The sequence below is a fragment of the Anticarsia gemmatalis genome, chromosome 4 (assembly GCF_050436995.1).
Source record: "Anticarsia gemmatalis isolate Benzon Research Colony breed Stoneville strain chromosome 4, ilAntGemm2 primary, whole genome shotgun sequence".
Taxonomy (NCBI): Eukaryota; Metazoa; Arthropoda; class Insecta; order Lepidoptera; family Erebidae; genus Anticarsia; species Anticarsia gemmatalis.
Genome location: NC_134748.1, coordinates 2,621,141 through 2,646,897, shown reverse-complemented (window position 1 = coordinate 2,646,897; position 25,757 = coordinate 2,621,141). Strand labels below are relative to the sequence as shown.

Below are 25,757 nucleotides of genomic sequence, written 5' to 3'. Positions count from 1 at the left end.
AAATGCATTAGTTATAAACATAAATTGTTATAAACAAGGTATTATAAAATTGACAATAAACATTCAATTTAGCATAAATTTGATAAAAATAATTTAATAACTTTGTACTAACTGTAATAATATGTCTTTTCTGCCTATCCTACTTCCTACGAAGCGAAATAGTAACTACAAAGTATATACAATGCTCATGTGACATGCATGCCTATTCAAAAACATATTTTACTTTATTTAACAGACTTAGTGACGACTATTGTTACTAAGTATTATGAAAGTGATCACAACTAAATTATTTAGTATCTGATATTAAAACCCACTAGTCCAAAATCTAACTTTTGTAGCTTTATCCACCCCATGTATTTAATTTTCTACCAATTTAGTCTGAAATGTACTTATATTCTAGCAACCCTATTTCGCGTACGTTTGACTAAAACAAGTATGGCAACACAGATTAGATTCGCTCGCTCAATCGGTGCTAGCAAGACGTCGTTTGCGTTACGTTGTTTTAACGATAAAAATAAATTTTGGCGGTATGTTTCGTATTGTCGTTACCTATAGCATTCAAAAATAACACGCAAATATATTTAATATAAAGTTAGATTTTCAATTAGCAGTGGTTTAATTTTTAAATACAATACTTATCTGTGCACCTGCTCAGTGTCAACAACTGCAATCGATGTTTACTTCGCTCGTTTGTGCGTAGAGAAAGGAAATAATCAAAGCAAGTGTTTTTGTTGCAGATCTAAATTTTCGTAATTAGATTAAAAGACAAGATTTAAAAATGGCTCTTGGAGGAGGAATGTCGTGTGTGAAGTATCTTTTGTTTTGCTTCAATCTTGTGTTCGCGGTAAGTTAGTGTTTTTTCACCTGAGTACATTATTATGTGGTTTACCTTCGAACATAACATTATATCGACATATTTCACAATGTTAGCTACGGTCGCATTGCGCTCAGGCTTTGTGCGGCCCATGTTGTACGAATTATTGATTAAAAACAAAACTGAGATGCGTTGTGTCTAAGTACTGGGTACGTACACCGTTATGTTGCGTGACTCATGTTCGATGCTACTGCAGACACGGTTGCACAACTTAAAAAAAAATACTCCTCTATAATCTATTACTCCATCCTAACAAAGAATAAAGACAAAATAATATAGTAAATACGAACTACGCGCAATGTAATGATGCTTGGCTAAAAACTTAGACGATTTGTTTACGTCGTCACAGCTTACGCAAAATAAAAACAAACTGTATTCATTGTTTTTACTGTGTAAATGTACTTATTATATTGTTGCTGTCCACAAATAAACAGCTATGATATATCATTATCATTCTATGCATAATAATGGAAATTTACTGTAACTTTAAAAAACATATTAATATGTATGTGTAAATAGTATACAGTTCACGAATATTTTTTGCGTATTTCTTTATAGATCACAGGACTCATCATCCTGATCGTGGGAATCAAAGCGGAGATCAACTCGTCCCCGTACATTGATCTGACAGACTCAAACTTCTACACCTCTGGCCCTATTGTACTGATTATTGTTGGAGTGATAGTGTTCATTGTTGCCTTCTTCGGATGCTGTGGTGCTGTGAAGGAAAACCACTGCATGATTGTAACGGTAAGTCTTTATGATTGTCCCTCCTTAAAGCTTATACCTAATTATTTTGTGATCCGTTTAGTTTTAAGGCTTAAAAGGCGTCCCTATCGCTCAGTTATTAAGCAAGTAATTAGCCCTTAAATAAAGAAAAAAAATTATAGTCTCTAGTTATATTTCATGACATATTTTTAAAATAGTTTATAGTGCTTGATGTTGGTTTTCTATTCAAATATGCAGCCGGTTTTTTCTTTAATTAATGTCTGATTTGTTTTAAAAAAAGGTTTTATTCTACCATTTTACAGCCTGTTCTTGGCATATTGCCCAGTACAGTAGATTGTGCTTATTTTTTTTTTAATTAAAGGAAGAATAATAGGAAAATATTTTGTTATTCCCTCTGTACATAATAACTGGGTTTCCCAAGTCCAATTACCACAAAACCATTGCATAAACTTAATGAATCATTAATCATGAAAACCATGAAAAGTTCAAAAATAGTAAGTACCTAGCTAAAAATGTTCTAAATATTCATAGATTTACTTTTACCATTTAATGACAGTTATCCTGGCTGTGTGCAACATAGTGTGTTCAGCAGTTTAGTAATTAAATTCTGATAGATACACTTATAATGTATCATCATATTAATATAATGTATTATGAAACTTCCTAGAACATAAAACATGAATTAGTCACAATTTTTTTACCATTATAAAAAAGTCCTTGACAATTCCTTATCTCTGGATCGCGCGATTTTGCGTATTAACATTATGCTACTACAATAAAATAATATTGATATAAATAATACATGAACTACTTAAATGTTGTGAGATAGTAATAAAAATGAAGTCTTTAAAGCTTTAGGTTAGGTGGCTTGTGTCGCAATAGTTGTCGCCACACCTTGACGAATATAACGAGTACTTCTAATTATATTCCCAGTAGAAATTAATAATCATATTTTTTTATTAGTATTTCGTGTAATTAGGTTTAATTATAATAATCACCAAGTTCTCACTAACGATATTAATTAGTAAAGGAATTTACAATCGAATATTAAAATGAATCGCCAAATGTGTAGTTAAGCGCAAAACTCAAAAACGGGTAAACCAATTCGACTTATTGTTCTAGTAAAATTGTCTTTAAGACATGGGCAAAGTTTTTATGGAGAGAAAAAAAAACTTAAATCGTGAGCGGGTCAGCTAGTAATCAATAAAAATAACCCTCCTTTTGAAGAAGCCTTTTATAGAACTAGAATTGTCTATTCATAAGGGTTTTGTCCTTTACCAATGCCGTGACTAACCCAAAATCAGGGTAAAATAAGTGCGTTTTTTATCGGTTGAGGGTCCTCCCTTTGCCGCAGGTCTATTGTTTTTCAAAGAAATATGCATGAAGGCCAGTATACCGTGTAATAAGTACTTCCTGGTGTAACATGATGCTTCCACGTTTCTCTCGGCTCAAATGTCGAGGAATCAATAATCAAGTTTGATTAAGTTGTTAGATAAATACGTCTAGACTGTTTGAATTTATTTAATTTTTTTATTATAAACTTGTAAGCTTCTGCCCGAGATTTCGTCCGCGTGGGAAAATGTAGCGCGTTAATTTGTTAATCCTAATTATAAAATTATTGTGCCTGTGTTTCATAGGAAAACATTTAGTTGTTTTTGTTTAAAACAGTTATAATAGACTTCATAAACTTTCGCCAAGACCAAGAACTCAAGTCTCATTCTTATCACAAGCTCTACTCATCGAAAATAACTATAACTGACAGTAAGAACCGACAATTGCGATTTCTAGTATTTGTTGTTATACTAAAATACATCACCTGTTGAACTATCAGTCTATCACGGTTCATGAGAATCAGCCTGGTGATAGACAGAACGAAATCTCAGTAATAGGATCCCGTTCTTATCCTTTGGGTCGATAACGAAATCATAAAAATACGACGTCTTATAATAATTCGACCTTTATCGATTGAGATTGAAAGTCTATATAGTGAATGATTAAATCAATGTGAGCACTGAAAGCTAGGTCTTCTTTTAATTTGATCTCAGCTCCGTAGGTGTCGACGCTGATTCAATTTTCTTCGGCCTTATTAAGGTCGGCTTCGAAGCTATTACTAAATCTAGGGCATTCATATACATACATATGTACGAATATGTAGTAAGGTTTATTCAACTTTGTTTATTAGCTGTATACGACTTCTTTGGACTGGAGATGAATAAAAATTGCATAAAAAGGCTTTGAGTTAATGCTAGAGAAGTCCTGTGTTACAGATCTGAAATACGCTAAAACTTAAAAGTATCAGTTGTCAATAGGTATAGGTTAACTAAACCACTCCTGGGCAAGTGTCTCCTCCCGAAATGAAGGAATACACGCTGGACTTTGCAATACTTTAAGAAGTTTGTTAAAGCACTCTTAGGCAAGCAAGGTTTCATCAACTTTCATCGCGATGTTTTCCTTCACCGTAAGAACGAGTGATAAATCTTAAACAATCATTACGATGAATGGTTGTTATAGTATCGTTTTACGTAAAACATTGTTACCTTTCAATAACTTCCCAACGCTGAGAACTGCTATTACGCGGCTTACGCCCAATAAATATCCCAGTCTTTCTTTAGCGTGCCTTGATACCGTTTCTTCAAATGTTAATCCAGATGCATAGCAGCATACTAATGGCATCGTGCATCCTGCCGATTTAATTTTCAATGAACCACTACAATTTAACGGACACATAATTTTACACACTGCAACAATATTACGACTCCTAATGGTATTTTTATAACTTACGAATACTTTGTATAGTACGTTTCGAGTTTAAAAATTCAGTCCATGTTTTGATTCTGTCGATTGACTCGCAATTCTTACGTGCGTATTTTTTGCTTGACATTTCCTCCGTGCAGTGGCTCTGCATACATAATATGATGCCTTCTTTACTCTCATTGAGGGAAGAGATACGAAATACCTGTTTAAAGGATGTTTGCATTATTTTTGTTTTTTGTCTTTCTCTTTAGCCATACCAACAAGGCATGGTATGTAGGTAACATTGTTAATAATTGGGTGTTACTAGTTACTTTTTGTATGAATTGGTTTTGTACAACTTTCATAGAGAACTTTTAAGTTTTGCAATTATTTCTTCAAGACTCGTTGTCGTTGAGAGGGTCGTTGTACTTCCTTATCTCAAAGTCGTTTGAAAGAGACCTAACAAATACGTTTTGTGTTCAGAGAATAAGAAAATCTTGTTGAAAACAATACAAATAGCCGCAGGCTAAGGTTTTTTGCTGCTCTTTCCTGTTTAAGGAGCCAATACCTTCAGTAATTTAGAATAATTATTCTTCTGTCGCAAGAATATAAGAAAAAAATACCAATAACTCAATCACAGCGAACAACCAGACCTTTAAAATTATTAGTGGACCACAAGTATTTCTTTATTTCTTCCAAATACGACATGAAATACGGTTATTTAGGTTATATTGTTACAGGCTGTATGTAAAATCCATTGCTCACATTCTAAGCCTTCTATTTCTATCTCACTCTAATAAACGAGAGGTATACTACGTCACAATACCATTTGTGTTTGACAGTCACAAATACATCTAGAACAAATGCGGTTTTTTGTACAACACATACAACTCACGTTAAAAGTCACGTGAAACAACTGGTCATATTTAAGGAACTGGTTTTAGTTTTACACATAAATGTAGTAATATGTTGCACCGTTATTCGAAAGGTCTTCGATGATTTGTTAGTGAATAAAGCAGTATTTTTTGCAGTGTAGTTAACTAATGTACACAAGTTAGTTAATTATACTGTTAAAATTTCCTAATAAAAACTTGGTAGATATTTTCGAGCGGTTTTTTGGGTATTACCCGTCGATAACCCTATTTTCATATTATGTGGATTATTCCTACCCTTCGTCGTCTCATTGCTAGGTAAAGATCTCCCTACCGGTCCACTGTAGCCTGTCTTTTACGTTCTGTATCCACTCATTGTTGTAGGTATCAAGGTTGTCTCTCCATGTTTTAATTGGAAAATAAACTAGTCTACACCCATTTTCTGATATTATATACCACCCCTCGAAATCTCATTTTAATCAACTCATCCCCGGTTTCTGAGTATATTTAGCGGTAGTTTATATATCCAATAGCGTTCAAACTCATATAAATAAAACGCTATTGAATAGATAAGTAAAAAGTAAAAATAAAATTTAGAAAATGATGCTGTGTACCTGAAAATTAAACATATAAGATATAACTATATAATTGTTACATAGATACAATAATAATAAGAATTAATATAGTATATAGTATTTCTACTGTACTAAAATTAAGTTAGTAGTAAGTACATTATATTGAAAGCAACACAAATATCATATATTAAAAATATAATTTAAAAAATGATGCTGTGTACCTGAAAATTAAACATATAAGATATAACTGTATAATTGTTACATAGATACAATAGTAATAAAAAAATAATATAATATATAGTATACCTACTGTACTATAATGTAGTTAGTAGAATATTATATTGTAAGCAACATAAATATGATATATTAAAAATATAATTATAAAATTGATGCTGTGTACCTGAAAATTAAACATAAAAGATATAACTATATAATTGTTACATAGATACAATAGTAATAAGAAATAAAATAGTATATAGTATACCTACTGTACTATAATGTAGTATATTATATTGCAAGCAATATAAAAATAAGCCTATAGTTTTAAGTTAGTCATAAAATTATAATAAGCATATGAAATAAGAAGTTATAGGAAAATATGAAAATTGCATTTACAATATTTAAGCAATGTAAATTTAAAGTAGTGTATTTATTATGTAGAAGCTATAATCTAGACATAGTGAAAAATTTTTAATAACTTACCTTACCCTACCTTGTAAAAATTGCAATGCCTGAAAAAGGTTACTAAGTTGTCACTACCCTAATATAAGATCCTTTTGTATATTACTTAGTAAGCAATAAATGATTTGAATTTGAATTTGAATTTAGATAGACTACCGCTAAGTGTACTCAGAAACAGGGGGTCAGTAGTTTAGATGAAAAGTGTAGCAGATAGACTGACTTTTGCCTTGGTTGTGTTGTCTCGAGGGTAACAGTATACCTAATGATTAAAGTGTAAGTATCATAAAATAATATGAAAGGTCAAAGTAAAATGTGATTATCGGGGAAAATTGTCATATTGCAACTTTAGAACCGGTATAATCAGGGTTGACATTCTTATCGAGATTTAATTAATATATTATAACTAAAATGACATGTCATTCTCTGTTTATACAGAAGACTCGATTGGGAATTTTCTAACGGATAAATACTGGTTATCATTAAACAGTGGAAGTAAGATAAAGGCTTAGGGAAACTGCCATAATAATATGTGGATTATAAACTAATCGAAACCCAGTCTTTTTTGTCAGTCATAGGGTTAAGTGAGTCCAGCTAGTAAAGAGTTAAAAGATCTGCTAATACTAATATCGAAATGAAATCAAATAAGACTAGTAATCTTAAAAAAACAAAATTTGACTTTTAAATGAACAAAGCTTGTTTTCTATCAAACAAGGAACAGAAATGTTTTCTACTCATTATCTAACTCGATGCGAGTAGCAAAAAAATCATGGTCAATAAGACAATTACTTAAAAAACCAAGCAAAAATACTGAACGCCCAGTAGTTATCACGTGAGTAACTCAGTTACCTCGCATACATTCACTAACTACACAATGTAGTACAAATTGCAGTTTTATAAGCGTTTATATAACTACGCTGCGAGCACAAAGAACGAACCAAATGGCTGACATGCACTGTGACGTCAGAGGCAAGTTGTTTGTCCTTTCATCAGTTGATAGATTTCAAGGTAACAGAAGCTTAAACCTTTCGCTGCGTCTCATTACGTCACGGAAGTGATTTTTTTGGTTAATTTGGTTAAATTATACTTGCAAGACTGGTTTACCAAAATTAACATAGGCCAAGCTAAAATGGTAGCCGAACTAAAATGCTTATGACAGGTTTTTATACATTAATTACACGTTGACAGCGTTGCTAGATGTATTGCCGGATTAAGTAATCAGATGTTTTTTTAACTTAGCAGGATAAATAGGTCAAAGTGTAGGTCTATTCATTACCACCATCGACTACTGACCTTGAATCTCAAAGCTATCGAGAAATTTACACGAAAGCCCATAGCGAGCTCCGTAGGAACTATTTTGGCAGTACATTTTAAATGTCAAACTTTCGATACTCGACAGTATAAACTGCAGAGAATGCCCTAGTGAACGACAAAAACAATACTACCAAAACATACCAATCTGACCAAATTGTTATGGCGTAACAATCTGCTATAATGTCACATTTTTTTAATCTATAGTCATTGTTATCCAGCTTAACTGTATTGTGAAATTAACTCCCGTACCTAGTTTTTAATAGGCATTTCCTTAATACGCTGTTATATTATGACGAATTCAAATGATAATATTACTATCTCTTTAACCTCAAACTACTAGTTATTCATTAGTAATCTAATATGAATCATGGTAATTTTCCAAAACTAATAATGCTAGTTTCTAATAGCTATTTTACATTATGATTACTTTACTAACCCCCGGTTTCTGAGTACATTTAGCGGTAATTTATCTGTTCAATAGCGTTTTGTTTTTATGAGTTTAAACGCTATTGAATCGATAAACTACCGCTAAATGTACCTCAGAAACCGGGGGTAATACACGCAAATTTTATGCCACTAAAATTGTCGACGATTGGCCAATAAATACATTTCAAATAACTAGCCCTATTCAAGTTCTAATTACTAAAATAATTTGATTGCGAAACAGCTAAAGAATCCCTTTAAGAGTCGAGTATGAGCAATTGACCGCGATGAAGTCAACCTGCGACCTTTGACACGGACTGTCGACGTCTCATGCTGTTAAATAGCTACATCCTTTTCTACTTAATACCGACCATTAGATGCTCGCCATAATGGACTAAGATTTACTAACTAGAAGCTTCTGTAGTTCGGTAGAACACATATTCTAGTTTACTACACCAGTATGTGTTAAAATATACTTACTATAGTTTAGAACACCAGACTTGTGCCTACGTTTTCTTGACAAAAAAAATCTTGTTCAACTCCTACATTTTTTTCTTATCTCTGAATCATCCTTAGGTTGATAGGCAGATAATTTCTTTGGAACTAAGTGCGCCTTTATACAGCTTTTGCAAATTGTAAAGTTTTAATAAATAAATGAAATATGTCCGATTAAGTAAATTTCTTGTTTTATTAATTTTTAAAGTTATTGTTATTGTTAAAAGTATGTATGTAATCGGTTTGTAATTCATTAGCTGATTAGTTACTGGCTACTTGCGAAACTGTGTTGTTACGTGATTTCCCTTAACATGTACTAAATAGCTGCCTTCAAAACTCAAGGGTTCTTAAACCCTCGTACAAACTGTATCAAAGGATGACCCGGTTTCGTTTAGAAATGAAAAGAGAGCCAAAAAGTTGTTCTTTAAAAATTTCGGGATTGAGATACAAGAGGAATACGTAAGAGTATCTAAAAATACTCGACCTTTTGTTTACAAAAACAATGAGACAACGAATAAATTGCATTTTAACGATGCGACGAGTTCATGATATAATATTTAAAGAAATCGTATCAGTTTGTCAGATGATTTCAACTTGTTTTCTTTCCATAACTGACCTAGTTTTGTAATACTTTTCAAGGCTTCTTGGAATAACAAGATTTCTCGTTTGTTGCCAAAAAAGTTAGGCTTATGGTAACGTCCTTGGAAAGTTATAACCGTTTGTGAAGTTTTGCTAAAACATTATTTGTTTTAACTTCATATTTTCCAAATACTTCTGTCCTAAGATACCGTAAAATTGAACACAAATAAGCGTGCGAGCGAGAGAAAATATCTTTATGAAAATACATTAGAGGAAGTGAGATAGAAATATGTATTTGTGTAAATACAATACACAAAGGGTCAGTCAATGTCACGATACGAACATAGGTACAGATTTTTTTGGCACAATATCTAATATTCTGACTAAACACTTTCATTTAAATATACTTAGTACTATGTAGTTGAAACTGTTCTGATTAGGAGCCTAAGTGGTGGCTTTGACCGAAATCGGTCGGCTTTCATCCACTAGTTTTAAAATATGTAGCCTATAACTATTGACCTTCATAAAATCTTGGGCCTTTAACTATATCCATACTAGATTCCATTGAAATCAGCTCAGCAGTTTAGCCGTAAAAGTCTAGAAATCGTACCGACTTTCGCATTTAAAACTTTTTTTTATATAGCCAGTGAAAACTACACGTTCAACATCGATAAAACATAACCTTCACATTATAACAATCTCAAATTCCCGTTAAAAAAACTCATTTACGTTTTAATTAATGAGATTTAACAAAAGGACGTGATCATTTAACTGTGTGTTGTAGTGGGCACTGGTATTTCCTGTTACGTCATCAGCTCGATTATAAAAATCTGTTGTAAGTTGTCGTTTAATGTACAACACTGGTTCGGTTAATAAGGTGATTGTGCCACGTTACAGCCATTCTGTACATAATTGGGGCATTACAGTTTCATGTGCAATCGTATCAAGCATGTTGGTACATCGTACCCGGCAGGTGTAAAAAGATTATAAAGAATTTCGATATTAATATATTAAGCCTCAGTTTCACCCCTTCTGATATAGTTGTAGTAAGTCTATGAAGTGGAATTTTGACAGTTGTTTCCACTTTATGCTGTCACTTTGTCTATCGAATAGGCACTTACCCATTAGTCCTGAAACTGGCCCTTAATTTCTAGCCCAGACTTGGAATAAATCTTTAGTATTCAAACAATAATTAAATATTAAACCGAAAAAGATACATAAACGAATTGTACCCTTTATTAACACGTTATTTGTAGACCAGTAGTTTTTAAAGCAACATAATAATTTAAGTTATATATTCATCTAATTTTGGATCCATCAGAAATCACTTAAACAAATTCTATTGTCATAAGCAGAATTATTCAAATGTGCCCCTAAAACGGTTTCGGTCCAAAAACGATCGTGAACCAGAATTGAGTATGCATGGAAGAAATCTTGCACACAGTTCACTTTACATAATTAACATGAGCCTAGGTAAATTGCTTATGTAAGTAAACAGGTGAAGGTTTGTAGCCTAGCCATTCACTAGATACTTTCACAGTGGCTGGTGACATGCTATGGCTATTTGCATTGCAGAAAACCTTACCCGGAAACTGTATTTAAAGTAGTCTGTACCCGGAAATATGACCAAAAAATAATTAACACAATTTAATTTCGTCGTATTAATGACGTTCCAGCCCGAGCGTGAGCACTATCTTTATTATACTTAAGTAGATGTGTGAAAAAGTGCTGATTAAAAAAAAAAAACTTTATATAATTACTACATTACTTACTGTTTCTGGACTATGGAAACAGCTAAGCCTTTGTCAAAAGACACACTGAATTACTTAATATATTTTTTTACACTTATTCTTAAAACACTCGTTGTAAAATTCAGAATAAGGGGCCTTATTATTATAACTTCTACTACACATTACATAACATATAGCTAGATTTTTATGCCCAAGAATACTCTATGAAAATCTCTAGAAAATCTTACAACCTTCATAAACTAGCTAACTAAGCTAATAGAAAGTTTTAAAACATAATTTCGGAAGTAATTCAATTGTTTCATGTCCCTGAACAACATATATATAATATATACAGATTTCCGTTTGATAAATACAAACAACGCTATCATTTTTGTCCACACGAAAGCAATTATGTTGCGGTCACGGGTGGTCTGCGTATATAAATGTTGAAGTACCTGCATTTTAAAGCGATGACCGCATCAATGAAGTACTGACCGATATCAATTATCAGATCATTGATTTTATAATTAAAGCGTAGATGAAATTGTCTCCCTCTCTTTAATGTACCAATGTTTTATTAAAAGTAATGATTATTGACTGTTTGAATTAAATTGAAAGTTGAAACAAAGACGTACAGTAGTGGAATTCCCCTGTTATAATCATTTTCCTTACGACTGCAGTTCGATCAAAAGGTAGGTATGGTAGTTGAATATTGTGTTAAGGAGTTAAGGTAGATAATTATATCTGATCTTTATAATACTTCCTAAAAAAAAGTTTAGTCTTTGTCACTTCTGAGGGTAAAATCATTTACGGATTGCAACATAATTTACGAATAATTATTTCATTTAAGTTAATTTCATTAAACTGGTATCATTTAAGTGATAATTGCACAATAAATTAACACAATTATTCCTCTATTTTATATCAAAACAACGTTTGTAGCATTTATTTCAGTTGCTATCTTTGAATGAGTCAGATTCATAATATAAATAACTGAATCATTCCGTCCATTGTGAAACGCGAACAATTTTCTAAAACATTGTATTGTATCACAGAAAATTCTCTCGTCATGGAAAAGTTTAGCCCCGCCCTGTCTGTTTATAAATAGACACCCTTCTTTAAGGGAGGTAAGGGATTATGACAGGTGTTTAAGCCACCATTGAACCGTGTAAACAAAATCAGTCGGGTTACCAAATATCCTAATACCTATAGATTCTATAGATCTTTGTTTATTATGTAGACATTCATGTCACCTTATTGCCTGAAAGAGGACATGGATATGAAAACGGTTAAGATAGAGTTGACGGCTGATAGAGATGGATGGAGAAAGATTAATGCTGTACCGATCCTACTTAACGTGGGATAAGGTGAAGGCAAATTCATTAACATTAAATTGTCCTTTAGTTGCATTTGTCACACCGACATAGGTTTTTTGAGACACGAACGAATACACTAATTCTACCTGGTGCCACCTTAATGATCTGCAATGCCAATGATTTTTGTATTAGTTATGATGTATACGCAGTAGATATTTTAAGATTCTTCAATAACAGGTCTAATTATGAATCTGTCCTTAAAATGCGTGCCAAAATAAATACTGAATATGTCCATAAAAAACCGAAGATTAAAGGGATTTGGGTGCATGTACTTTAGCTCAAATTTATTGATTTCAAGCTTGGCAAATATATTAAGTCCCCAACCTGCACTTGACCAGCGTGATGGGCTCAAGGCCGGACCCCTCCACCTTGTTTGGAAGAAGACCCTTGCCCTGCAGTGGGACAGTAATGGGTTAAAAACACACATTTTTCTTTTAGTTTAATTAAAGTTATATCTATGTGCATCTATTCTAGATACTTCTATTTGAAGAACGTCTATTCATAGCATTCATCTGAGCGCGTCATTACATTATCATGTCAGTATCAGCTAAGTGCAAGGTCGCAGTAACTACTGACTGAAACGATACATACAAACATACAGAGACAGTTACTGAGTGTCAACAGCAGGCCTAGGTTTCATCACTATTGAATAAGTTTCGATTAGCTTAACAGGTGGAATTTAGGCAGAAGTTTTCAAAAGCTGTAAATTTTATCGGATAGACTATCTGACATTAAACACAAACAAGTTTGAGGGCCAGTTTAATAGCTTGGCTATCTTATGGGAGGGGAATAGCTAGACTTGAAGTCGAGCCTTCATTATTTAGGGTCGGTACTCAAGGCTTACAGCCGCAACACATTAAAAGGAAAAAATACCTGGTCATTATGATATGATTATTGCACACGGGATAGATAACCCCGTTCCCGGACAATTCCAGATCTCCCGGCTAATATCAATTCAAAAATTTAAAAGAAAATCTTATAAATAATAGGTATGTTTCATACTAAAGAATGTGTTATGATTGTGTACTGCACTATTTAACGCAACAAACATTTTCTTTCATACTAACATGTTACTTAAGTGAAGAACTGTGTTTCGCAGTTATAAACACCCGATAGACATTTTATAGTATACTTAACAGTGGGTGGAAATGTACTGAATGGATAGATAGACAACTATACTTTGTTTCTTTTTTTTTCATATATTTGCTGTCATTTTAACTGGCAGGTAGGTTATCTGTAATTTTATTCATTCGACGTAAATCTGCCTTTCTTCATTGTTAACGTTAATTCAGTTTGAGAGCCTATGTACATTTTCAAATCTACACTGTATATTCTTTATCCTGATATCTATAGTATGAATATAGACACCAGAAAATTCAGGGCGCGTGGCAAGTATAAAAGAATTTAGAAGCAAATCCGTATACACAAATAACAGTAGCAGGACACAGCAGAGCGGTATTCAAAACATTCGAGACGATTCGTTTAAAGCACCGAGAAGCTTTTATGGGGTTTATAGTGAAGGAATATCGGTAGACATAATAGCTATAAAATCTAATAAAAGAATAAAAGGTTCTGGATTCTAGTTGTTATAAAGCGATTTACTTTTAATTTCCATATGTGGTAGTTAATTCATTTTCTGTGCTTGCATAGATAGGACGGTTTTTTTCAATGTAGCATTTATTATTACAAATATTTTCTTTTGACAGTATTAGACGGGCATTTGCTTTTACTTACGTGGCCTACGCGCATCACTCAATAAATCTTAGGACTCTGGTGCAACCTAATCGTAACCTCATACGAATAAACCATACGTGATCGCATTATTTCCCGTGTAAGGTAATATTACAAATAATAAAAAAAGAAGAATAAAAGTGGGCATATCTAAAAAGCTAAAAAAATTCTAGACAAATGTTCTGGTATTTACTTATGATCTTTAAGCCCGAAATGGCTTTCTAATTAACAAAGTCCTTATTAATACGGTGGTCGGTGTGTGAAATATTTTATTAAGTAGAAAAATTGCAACAGTGTTCATTTATCTCGTGATAGTGACGTGTTATTGGCCGAGCGACCTTTAGTGATATCGATGTATTGACGAGTGGCGTGGGCGACCAGACCACTGCAATTATGTCGGCTAGACGTGCGAGATTAACGTTATGCAGAATTATAATATTTTAGATAGGGTACATAGACTGTATAACTTATTACAACTTACAAGCTACTCCCCGCGACTTCGTCCGCATTAGGGATCCATGGATGTTTTTTCTCCCGAGCGAGACTTTGTTTTATCCATAACCTATTTGCAACTTTTTGCCTGACTAATATATAGACCACACTATCTTCACTATTATATTATATCACTATCTTTTATGGTAGCTCGTTCCCTTATAACGTAAAGCGAGGGCAAAACATAGTAATCTTTCTCATTAATGAAATATTATTTACATTTTTTTATAAATGTCATTGTGTTTTGCTATGTAGATGATTTGCGTATTAAGTACTATTAAGCTTCCTTACGTGAGACGTTGTTCGCAAAAATTTGCTGATCAGGCATACTAAGTATAGATAACTTGTTCAGAGAATACGAACAAGAAGAGCTTACTCATTATTTTTATATACTTAAGCCAACTTCTGAACTGCTGATTAACGTTTCGTGGCGATGATTACAAACAGAATATATTTATACAAACACAGTTAAGTTAATCAACTTTTTATGCGTAGATTATTTATTCAAACATTAGTTCCTCGTAAAAAACAAATTTTCTTATGCATGACAGCAATGTGGAGACCGCAGTGGTTGTCAAAACTACAGTTAATGTATTTTCTAAAGGACTAGAGCCCTTGGAAATGAGGTCAAGAAGGGATGTGCCAGCAAAAGGCCCCTGTAGGCCCCTGGTCTCTTAAGCTGAGGACTACACCTAGTACGATCGGTTGCGCTGTTACCTGCCCCAATAGGCAGTTGCAACCCTGCCTAAAAGTAAATATACTATCAGTAATGTAGTAAAAGCTTTTCAGTATAAAATCATTTAAAAGGCCTGTCACTTTATTACCAGTGTCGAATGCACTTTTTATACCAGTTATCGCATTATCAGTATGGAAACTGTTGAGGGTGTGGACTGTATAATAATAACTCTCTTCGTGGCTTCAGACTTTATTCTTAATGTTCATACTTCCGATGTTGAGTGTGCACTGACCTCCGTACAAAAATGCAGGGGTATTTATTTAAAATCCATGACCAATCACAATTAAGTAATAATGTTAAGAATTATCCTAACGACGATTCTCGTCCCTGATTGGTCAACGCGTTGCGATGCAGCGACACGTTTCCTTTTAAGGCCGCGCGTCCTAGCCACGCCACGCCGTCTCGCGCAAAACCGTTTCCTTAAAAGGTAACGCGTCGTCGACTGCACGCGTGCATCGGTCGCGCGTCGTTCGACCAATCAGAGACGAGATCGGTTATCGCGACCATTTATGGTGACGTTTTGCTCGTCGTTAACAGCTCTCCCCCCGGCGCAGCCCGCGTAGCCTCTTCTACTTCCATAATACGACGAGCTTCCTGACGGGGCGTCGAATGACTTCGGTCTCGGTCCTTTCTTCGACGATCCTTGTTCCGCCGTCGCCTCCGGGGTGTTTTCGGTCGACGATACCGCTGAGCCGGTCTCACTTTCTCCTTTTCAATAACTTCTGACTTGGTGACTTGTTCAGCTTGACGTGAGCGCTGTCGTCTTTCTGTAGGCGCAGTAGGCTGACAATGTTCAGGTATGACAGCCAGGTGACAATTGGCTTGCTCTCTTCTGCGATGGTCTGGTCGTCTCGAAGCATTACCAGAACTCAGACTTCTCTGGGTTGCTTTTCCATCGGTGGACGCGCGAGTCTGCGCGCATACTTCTACTTGAGCTCTTCGTTCGGCTTTTCTATCCAAGCCGAGTGTTTTGTTCTGACTTTGTTCTTGCCTTGTGTTCCAGACTTGTTGTGGCGAATCAGACTTTACCACAACGTCGTCGTCGTAGTTCCTCTTGGTTATAGTTCTTGCTCGTGAGAAACTGCTGCCTGTTTCTTCGTCCGTCTCCCGCGCTGAAGCGATTGCTAGTTGCCCGGCGTCGCTCGCTCGTGGTTCAGATACGGTGCCGGGTGCTTCTTTGGAACGGTTCTCTACGAAGTCATGGAGCTGTCTGTTTTCGCTCCGTTCTGATTCGTAGACGTGCAGTACGTTCTCTGCCTTCATCATCAAATGGCGCGGTGCGGTTCCATGCACCACCCATCCCAGTTGCGTCTTGGAGGCGGCCGGTTCGTTTGGGCCTCCAACTCGTAGCTCTCGGGAAACTATGAGTTCCCAGTGGTCAGACCCCACAAGGATACCGGGTCTTGCTAGGTCGTAGCAGATTTCATCTGGTGGTAGATCTCGAAGGTGTTCCAACTTGATCAGGGACTGCGGTATTGACTGTTGATGTAGTCGAAGATTCTTCATAGTCCGTGCGCGTATTTGGTGAGGTGTGGTCGTCTTTACCCCACGAATGTGCAGAGTGACCAGTTTACTGTCCTTTTCGCTCTGGTTCATGTTTACGCCACGTAGATGTAGAGGTCGTGCCGGTCCTTCGGCGCCAATTCTCGTAGCGAGGTCTTCATCTACCAGGGTGATGGTGGCTCCTTCATCCAGGAGTGCGAATGTCTTCACCTCCCCTCGTGGTCCGGCTACGACGACTGGGCACATCTTGAGTAGAACATCTCGCGGTCCGGCTGCAGATCTATGTGCCACTGACATCACGGCTTCCTGTACAGCTGGCTCTAGTTTCGCAGCAGCAGAAAACTTCTCTGGCGCCTGATGTAGAGATGCGTGATGTGGGCGACGGCACTGGCTGACGCCGCAGGGCTTCGCATTGCAGTGCCAACGTCGATGTGTACTCTGCGCGCACTTGTAACACATCTTATTCTTGTGGACGAAATCCCAACGCTGATCGGTGGTCCACGCCTCATACTTGGGACACCGAGTCAGCACATGATCTGCTCCGCACGCTGGACAGCCGGGTCTCACTTCGCTGTGGTCGATGACTGTGTATACTGTACTCGCCTTCTTCCTCTGCTCACTGACGACGGTCTTAAACTCTTTCTTCGATGCGGGTGTTAATCCTCCAGATGGCGCGTATGTGAACTTCAGCGCCCGATCTGCTTCTCGCATTAGGAAACGAGACAGCAACACGATCTCAGGGTCTGTGGTCTGTTCGTGTTCACTCGCGTAGTCGCACCATCGCGATCGAAGATAAGGGCTAAGCTTCTCCAGCACTTCTCGTGTCAGCAGCGGGTTATACAGATATCCTCGGCGATCCATGTTCTCAAGTACACAGATGGCGTTCTGCACCTTGATCGCGAAGCTGTTGAGCTCTGTTGAAGTCGAACCCGGGCGCGGCATCTTCCTTAATTCATCCAGTGTCCGGTCGATGATTACCTCTGGACGCCCGAAGCACTGTTCTAGTGTCTTCATGATTACGTCGGGGTCCGTGGACGTGTGTAATAGTGCAGCTACAGCGTCCCGTGCTTCTCCTTTCAAGGCGCTTCTTAATCGTTGGAGGTTCTCAGCTGCCGAAATGTGATACATCCTGGTGGTATCTCGTACAGCGGCCTTGAAGGGAAGCCACTCGTTCACGGCTCCACTGAAGGTCGGCAGGTCGCTGTGTCGCACACGTGGTCGGGCCATCTTCTCCAGCGCTTCCGCCAGTTTGTCCATGTCGCTCTTCTCTCTCGGCGATGGCGGTGATCTTTCCCGGGGAAGGTCGAAGCGTAACGGTCGCGGCTCCTCCCTGCTCCCCCCGGTCGCCTCTTGTGCGCTGAGTGGGTTGGTTTGTAGCCACTCGTCCACCTTGCGGTTATCTTCTGGATGGGTGACCGGTTCTCCGTGCAGACTCTCTTGGTCATCTTGTATTGCCGATACTTCAACAGCTAACCTCTTCTTCACTAGATCAGCTTCTAGTTGCAGCTCTTTTCTTCTGATAGCGGCTAGCTTCTCAGCCGCTTCCAGCTCCGCCATGCGCAATCTCGTACTCGCGCTCGCTGTCGAACGGCGACTGGGGCGTGACCGCGTCGATCTGACCGGCGATACTGGCCGGCGTTGGTCTGTCACCACCTGACACTCCGTCGTCCTCGACAGCTCTGTGTTGGCGGTGCATACTCTGGCTGTGTGGTCAGCAGCCAGTCTTGAATGTGAAGTGCCTGGTGGCTCCAGTGAAAGCCTTTGCACTCGTTCTCGTTCGATGCGCTCCATCTCGCGGCGCAAAGTTTCTTGTGTTTCTAGCTCCCTTCGTTCCAGGGCACTTCTCTGCTCCTCCGTTTCCGCTACGTCACCCTGACTCCGTGTTACTACCATCTTCCAGGTGTTCCAGGTGTTGGCGCAGCTGTTGCAGAAAGCTTGTAGACCGGTCCTACTTTGGTCTAGCTAGCTTCCTTGTAGGTCCCAGACTGCTCTCAGGTGCAGGTCCAGTTCCAGGTCTTCGTCGATCGGCACCAATGCAGCTGTGCAAGTCAGCTCCACCTCGTTGCAGGTTCCCGGCCGCTCTCAGGTGCAGGCCAGGTTCCAGGTGCTCGACGCACGGCGCTGATGTAGGTGCAGCAGGTCCCAGGCCGCTCTCAGGTGCAGGCCAGGTTCCAGCTGCTCGACGCTCCACTTCGATGCAGCTTCAGCAGCTCAGCTCCCGGTGCCGCAGGTCGCGCTCCGCCTCTTCCAGCTCCCGTGCCGCAGCTCAGCTCCCGCCTCTTCGCAGGTGCAGCAGCACAGCTCCCGTGCCGCAGTTCAGCTCCCGCCTCTCCGCAGGTGCAGCAGCACAGCTCCCGGCAGCAGCACAGCTCCCGGTGCCGCAGGTCGCGCTCCGCCTCGTCACAGCTCCCGGTGCCGCAGGTCGCGCTCCGCCTCTTCCAGCTCCCGTGCCGCAGCTCAGCTCCCGCCTCTTCGCAGGTGCAGCAGCACAGCTCCCGTGCCGCAGTTCAGCTCCCGCCTCTCCGCAGGTGCAGCAGCACAGCTCCCGGCAGCAGCACAGCTCCCGGTGCCGCAGGTCGCGCTCCGCCTCGTCACAGCTCCCGGTGCCGCAGGTCGCGGTCCGCCTCTTCACAGCTCCCGGTGCCGCAGGTCGCGCTCCGCCTCGTCACAGCTCCCGGTGCCGCAGGTCGTGCTCCGCCTCTTCACAGCTCCGGTGCAGCAGCTCAGCTCCCGGTGCCGCAGGTCGCGCTCCGCCTCGTCACAGCTCCCGGTGCCGCAGGTCGCGCTCCGCCTCGTCACAGCTCCCGGTGCCGCAGGTCGCGCTCCGCCTCGTCACAGCTCCCGGTGCCGCAGGTCGCGCTCTGCCTCGTTATAGCTCCCGGTGCCGCAGGTCGCGCTCTGCCTCTTCACAGCTCCCGGTGCCGCAGGTCGCGCTCTGCCTCTTCACAGCTCCCGGTGCCGCAGGTCGCGCTCCGCCTCGTCACAGCTCCCGGTGCCGCAGGTCGCGCTCCGCCTCGTCACAGCTCCCGGTGCCGCAGGTCGTGCTCCGCCTCTTCACAGCTCCGGTGCAGCAGCTCAGCTCCCGGTGCCGCAGGTCGCGTTCACCCTCGATGCAGGTACAGCAACTGCTTCGTCCTGATTCTGATGCAGGTGCTGCAGGTCCGTTCTGACCGTTGCAGGTTCGGGCTTGACCGATGGCAGGTTCGTGCTTGACCGATGGCGAGTTCGTGCTTGACCGCTAGCAGGTGCGTGCTTGACCGTTGGCAGGTTCGGGCTTGACCGCTTGACCTTCAGTCTTGAGGTACTTCTTCGAGCTGGTACTTCCTTCTTCAAATCCTGCTCGATGGACCACTGTTGAGGGTGTGGACTGTATAATAATAACTCTCTTCGTGGCTTCAGACTTTATTCTTAATGTTCATACTTCCGATGTTGAGTGTGCACTGACCTCCGTACAAAAATGCAGGGGTATTTATTTAAAATCCATGACCAATCACAATTAAGTAATAATGTTAAGAATTATCCTAACGACGATTCTCGTCCCTGATTGGTCAACGCGTTGCGATGCAGCGACACGTTTCCTTTTAAGGCCGCGCGTCCTAGCCACGCCACGCCGTCTCGCGCAAAACCGTTTCCTTAAAAGGTAACGCGTCGTCGACTGCACGCGTGCATCGGTCGCGCGTCGTTCGACCAATCAGAGACGAGATCGGTTATCGCGACCATTTATGGTGACGTTTTGCTCGTCGTTAACAGAAACGTTCAAGTGCATTACTAAGTAAACAAGCTGCGTCCGATCGAACAGACGAGTTAGTCATGCGTGATAAAATAAACCTTCCACGCCAATAAGTTTTATAAAGAAAACATTCCCTTGAGACCTATAAACATAATGGAAAGTGATGGAATTCTCATTAGGCAATATAATAAATTAAATATAAGTTATCAAAAACTAGATGTTATATCAACATTTCTTATTTAGTTATAGTACACCAGTTGACATGCGCGGGTCCGCTCGTATACTAAACCATCCCCTTGTTCTGTATTCTTAAGTAACTATATATAATAATAAAATTTAGGTCAAATTTGGTTTGCTTTAAAAAAAAAGGTGGTTCCTATACTTTTGATTATTTTTTTCTGTTTAAGCCACGTAGAGATGAATATTTAAAAGAAAGAAGTGTGTGGTTGATCCGGGGTTTTCAACTACGGCCATCAAAATAGGTTCTTTCACCTTAAAACCTACAAATATGTAAGAGTATATGTAGGTATACTTAAACCTATTTCTGTCGGGCTGTTGTCTCCTCTTATAATCAAAAGATTTGACTTATATTTCACCGAGTAGAATTACGTAGGATGATGGAATTGACATGCTTGCAATTTGCCTAAACTAGATGTTGAGTAGGGGTAAATAACAAACACGTACTTACGCATAATATTAGCGTGGGTAGAAAATACACCATTTTCCTTGTTAATAAAATAGGTATACAGATATTTTTAGTTCTTTACGTATCCAGAAAACCGTATCACCAATCTTCAAAAAATGCAATTTCTTGCTTTAAACATAGGTTCAGGATTTTATTATTTCACAAAGAAATAAACTTCCCGCTGGAATTGTTTGTATAACTTTGACATAAATACATATTCTTATATTAATAATAACATTTGACACTCATAGTTTTGAAGAACCTGGAAACAACAATACTTTTGTACCCCAGAAAAGCAAGTCGCATAAACTAGTTTCTTAGATTCCAAGATGTATAAAGAAACCTTTAGTAGGAAAATAGGTTACGAGAGCAATAAAGATCCGATACCCGTTGCGCTGCAGGAATCAATAACCGATTAATATTCTGTATCAGGCGATACGGACGATGATAAGCAGACAGTTAATGCTTGTTTACATGCATTTGTACGTTATACGCAAGTTATATACTTAGTCTTTAAACTTTTGTAGATATGTTTTTAAAATATAAGTTAACGTCATGATCCGCTCAGCTCCGTTCGCGAATAAACTTTATCCCTTATAAGTACAGTCTGTAGGGTTGGTTTATGAAATTTAGTCTTTGTTTGACTTTGGTCTCTAACTGTCTTACACTGCAGAATTTTATCTAAATCGGGTCAGCCTCAGATGTAAGACTTACTAAGTCAACTTTCGCAATAATAATGTTAAGTAGTTAAGGTTAAGCCAAAAGTTTTATAAACACAATGAGCGAGTACTTAAAAAAGACACTTGTTAAAACAAGCAACAATCTGCGATATGCAAGTCTAGACTAGTTTAGTTTCACAGACATAGCTTATCAAAGAAATCTACGTATCTAGGTATGAAAACAAAACATTCTTATCACCCAGAACAAAGAACTTGAAATTCATCATAACACCTTCAGTAACAAGTTTGTTATAAACTACCTACGTATTTCTCAGTAATTGAACCTTGAACTAAGTACTTGAATGCTTCAGTCACTTGTTCAGCATCCGGCCGTTAATTACAGGCAGCTGACGTCATGCCTTAATATCGATAAAAGACAATTTGTCCCTATATTTTCGAGTACGTTCTATTTTGGGACTCAATTTACGAAACTAGAACATCAATTTGCACACAATTAATTAATGGCAGAGTGATTAATATCTTGCTAAAAAGACGACCAAGAACTCCTACTCAAAAACGTCAAAATAATAGAACTGTAGTCCGATAAATTTGTAGAAGAACTTTGGTTAACTAAACGATATATTTAATAGCTTTCGATTTCATTTAATTTCAGTTTTAAGTAATTCCAAAATAAATAAATATCTACAGGCCACCATCAGCTGCGTAAGACTGTGGGTGAATGAAGCTTTGAATCCTAAATTTTGTACACGCCCGCCAGCGAGCCTTGCTCGCAAGGCTCTCTGCTAAGTTATTGGACTATATCTATGCCCAGTTAATTCATTCTACCCTACCCTTACGTATATTGAACCCAGGACTTTAACTATCTTCATTAAAAATGACTAGTAAAATAATCTGAACAAAAATTCTAACTCCAATTATTTTCTTTATTCCAGTTCTCAGTGTTCCTGCTGATAATCTTCGTGGCCGAGCTGGCTGTGGGCATCGCGGGCTACGTGAAGCACCAAGATCTGGAGAACTCGATAGTGACACATCTCAACTCCACGATAGCTAAGTACAACACCGACAAGGACGTCACCAAGACCTTCGACATCCTCCAGACTGATGTAAGTTATTTACTATAATAGTATGTCTAATTACTGCTATACGATCTTGGGAATGTTGGGGGCTGAAGACAGCTACAAGCTTTATAATATTTTAAATTTAAATTCCATCAAAATGTTACCTCGGCCCTCGTGGGCTCTGGAACATTTTGTGGGGGGTGGGGCGTTAGTGGGTCCAAAGACAAACAGTAAAAAATTTTAGTAAAATTGGTATTAACGACTATGACAATTTAGTAAAGACACGCTGCTTTCCCCCTCCCACGTATCTCTTACCTCCCCCTCACACTTCAAAACCAAATTTCTGGAAAAGCACTGCAAATATGATGCGGCTGCTTATCACGGGTAGGTCCAGGATATTAATACTGATTATATAACGTCTCCAAAACAATTGTCTGGCCCCCTTTTATACGGTACTAACACATAAAACCAGGTGTATTTCATACGCTTCTACTTACATCCTTAGGGTGTATCGGGCATGATGTTATGAAACAATATTTAATACAGTATTTCTTTACTGTTACACAACTATGAGACATATACAGGTACATGTTTGAGTCACATAAAACATTATACCAATATTTCTCGAAGCGTAACGTTTGGAGGTGCGTCATGTTAGCAAGTTTGTATTGTAATAACGATCGTGTTCCTTATGTAGGCCAGAATAACACCTGCGGAATGATACCTATTATAAATCAGGTACCTACCTTTCTAAACTTTTTCCCTCTATTCATAAACACACTATAAACCTATTTTAGTTAAAAATCTACTAAAATATGTTTTCTCTTTTTCATTTCGCCTAGGAGTGAAAGAAACAAAACTCTTTATAACAGCATATATTTTTATGAATAAAAGGGTTAGTTGATAACTAAAACATATTTCTACTGTAACAACGTTTCAGTCTCGATCAATACAGAATTATTGTATTCATCAGTGTTTCGTACAAACGGTTCCTAATTAGTTTATTTCTAGGCGTAATATTGATAAGCATGGTGAATATAAATTGCGTTTAGCTGTAATTTGTGTTTAGTGCGGGTTCGAAGCATTCACCTTATTATTACCCGCATGCTGTAGAACTATAACAAATATTGATAGGTAAAAGGAACTAAGGAATACGAAAGAAACCTTTTTTGTGGTCGTAAACTGCACTCTCAAGTCTAAAACTTCCATTATTTTTTGTAAAGTCTTAGTAAACCTCTGCAGGTTTAAGATTAGCTGCTCCAACAATTAAATAATACAAAAGAATTTCGTTCAGAGTCCAATATTGTCCAATCATTATAAACAATTTCGGGCTGCGGTTGTATTTGATGCATATTACTTACTGATTTATAGTCAGCGTCTCACGACACCGACTTTTTGATTTTTGAAAAATAATCTTACATTAAATTAATAAACAAAATATGTCATTCCAGTTGCAATGCTGCGGTATCAACGGCCCCGAGGACTGGGCGGCCAACAACATCACTCTGCCTAACACGTGCTGCGCCGGCCAGGAGATCGCCAACGACAAAGTAGTGCCGTGCACTCCCGACTCGGAACACTTCCACAAGGAGGGCTGCCTCAACAAACTCGTTGTTTACTTCAAAGACATCGCTCTGGTGCTCGGCGGCGTAGGCCTGGGAGTCGCTATTGTACAGGTAATATTTTATGATAATTTTTCCTAAATCGTAAGCTTATAGCCCTATTTTCGGGTTAGGTAAACGATAAAAATTGGATTAGATTTACCTTAACACGAGGGAATTCATGGTACAATCTACAGTCCTCACCACCATAATAATTTATTATACCCTAAACTGTGGTTATTATCTAACGCCATTAAATTTAGGGTCGTGTAGCCGCTTAAAAATTAAATACTGCCTACCTACAGATTATGCTGTATTTTTACATGGATGTTTTTCTTCTGTTTCAGCTCCTGGGTGTAATATTCGCTTGCTGTCTCGCTCGCTCCATCCGCAGTCAATACGAGACTGTATAAACTCGAGTCTCAGTACTTCCCCAATCTCTAGATGTTAAAATAGCAGTGCCCAATATTTTCCAAGTACGTCAGGTTTTTTTACTCTATTGTGATTTAGTACAACTCCACAAGTTTATGTATATTTTGAAATAATTTATTTTATTATTGTTATTTCAGAAGATTTTGTTTATTTTATTATAAGGTTTAATTATTATCTCATAAGTGCTATTACGAATTAATGTCGGGAGCGAATAAACTTCAGCAAGAAATGTGTAGTTTTGCCATATTTGCATAATGGAGTGATAAAAGCACAATGCACAGATTTTCTTAAAACGTCACCACAAAGTGTGCTCAGTGTAGAAGACTGATTTTTCGAATAGAAATGGATACATTATGCCAAAATCTTATTGGAACTTTCCTACTTTTTCTATTTTCCTAAATCTCGATTCAACCTTTAGTATTAAAAATATTGTACCTTATACTATTCATGTATCGTATTTAATCGATGTAGAAGTGGTGCACATTATTATATTAGATTTGTACGATTCGTTTGTTAATTAGACGCAATGTCAAGTACGACGCGATCTCATACAATCATGTAGCTCGCGGCAGGTCCATTAAATATAACTTATATTCATTGAATATTGCATCTAATTCCAAAACGTAACCATTAGATCATTTGTAATGTTTTCAAAGTGTTTCTAGGTCGTGTATATTTATAATAAAATCTGCAATTATCTAATACGACTTTTAATTATCACCAGGTAGTAC

At 38.2% G+C, this 25,757-nt stretch overlaps 2 protein-coding genes across 2 annotated transcripts; both read left to right on the top strand.

Annotated features, from left to right (window-relative positions):
• Window positions 1-424: 424 nt before the first annotated feature.
• On the top strand, window positions 425-25,728 carry LOC142972210 (CD63 antigen-like). Its single transcript, XM_076113099.1, has 6 exons — window positions 425-527; window positions 738-844; window positions 1,433-1,624; window positions 22,868-23,038; window positions 24,445-24,669; window positions 24,942-25,728. Exons 2-6 carry the CDS (start codon window positions 779-781, stop codon window positions 25,005-25,007), a joined length of 720 nt encoding a protein of 239 aa, XP_075969214.1. The 5' UTR covers window positions 425-527; window positions 738-778; the 3' UTR covers window positions 25,008-25,728.
• On the top strand, window positions 18,874-20,053 carry LOC142972633 (uncharacterized). The gene is made up of 3 exons (XM_076113915.1): window positions 18,874-18,915; window positions 18,971-19,415; window positions 19,527-20,053. The coding sequence occupies exons 1-3, from the start codon at window positions 18,874-18,876 to the stop codon at window positions 20,051-20,053; spliced, it is 1,014 nt and encodes a 337-aa protein (XP_075970030.1).
• Window positions 25,729-25,757: the final 29 nt, after the last annotated feature.

What these genes read in the sequence shown, in the direction of transcription:
- LOC142972210 (XM_076113099.1), top strand. Translation starts at nt 779, where the DNA reads ATGGCTCTTGGAGGAGGAATGTCGTGTGTGAAGTATCTTTTGTTTTGC. An exon ending in GCTTCAATCTTGTGTTCGCG is followed by an intron (nt 845 to 1,432) that starts GTAAGTTAGTGT and finishes ATTTCTTTATAG; the next exon opens with ATCACAGGACTCATCATCCT. An exon ending in ACCACTGCATGATTGTAACG is followed by an intron (nt 1,625 to 22,867) that starts GTAAGTCTTTAT and finishes TCTTTATTCCAG; the next exon opens with TTCTCAGTGTTCCTGCTGAT.
- LOC142972633 (XM_076113915.1), top strand. Translation starts at nt 18,874, where the DNA reads ATGCAGCTGTGCAAGTCAGCTCCACCTCGTTGCAGGTTCCCG. An exon ending in CACCTCGTTGCAGGTTCCCG is followed by an intron (nt 18,916 to 18,970) that starts GCCGCTCTCAGG and finishes GCGCTGATGTAG; the next exon opens with GTGCAGCAGGTCCCAGGCCG. An exon ending in CACAGCTCCCGGTGCCGCAG is followed by an intron (nt 19,416 to 19,526) that starts GTCGCGCTCCGC and finishes CCGGTGCCGCAG; the next exon opens with GTCGTGCTCCGCCTCTTCAC.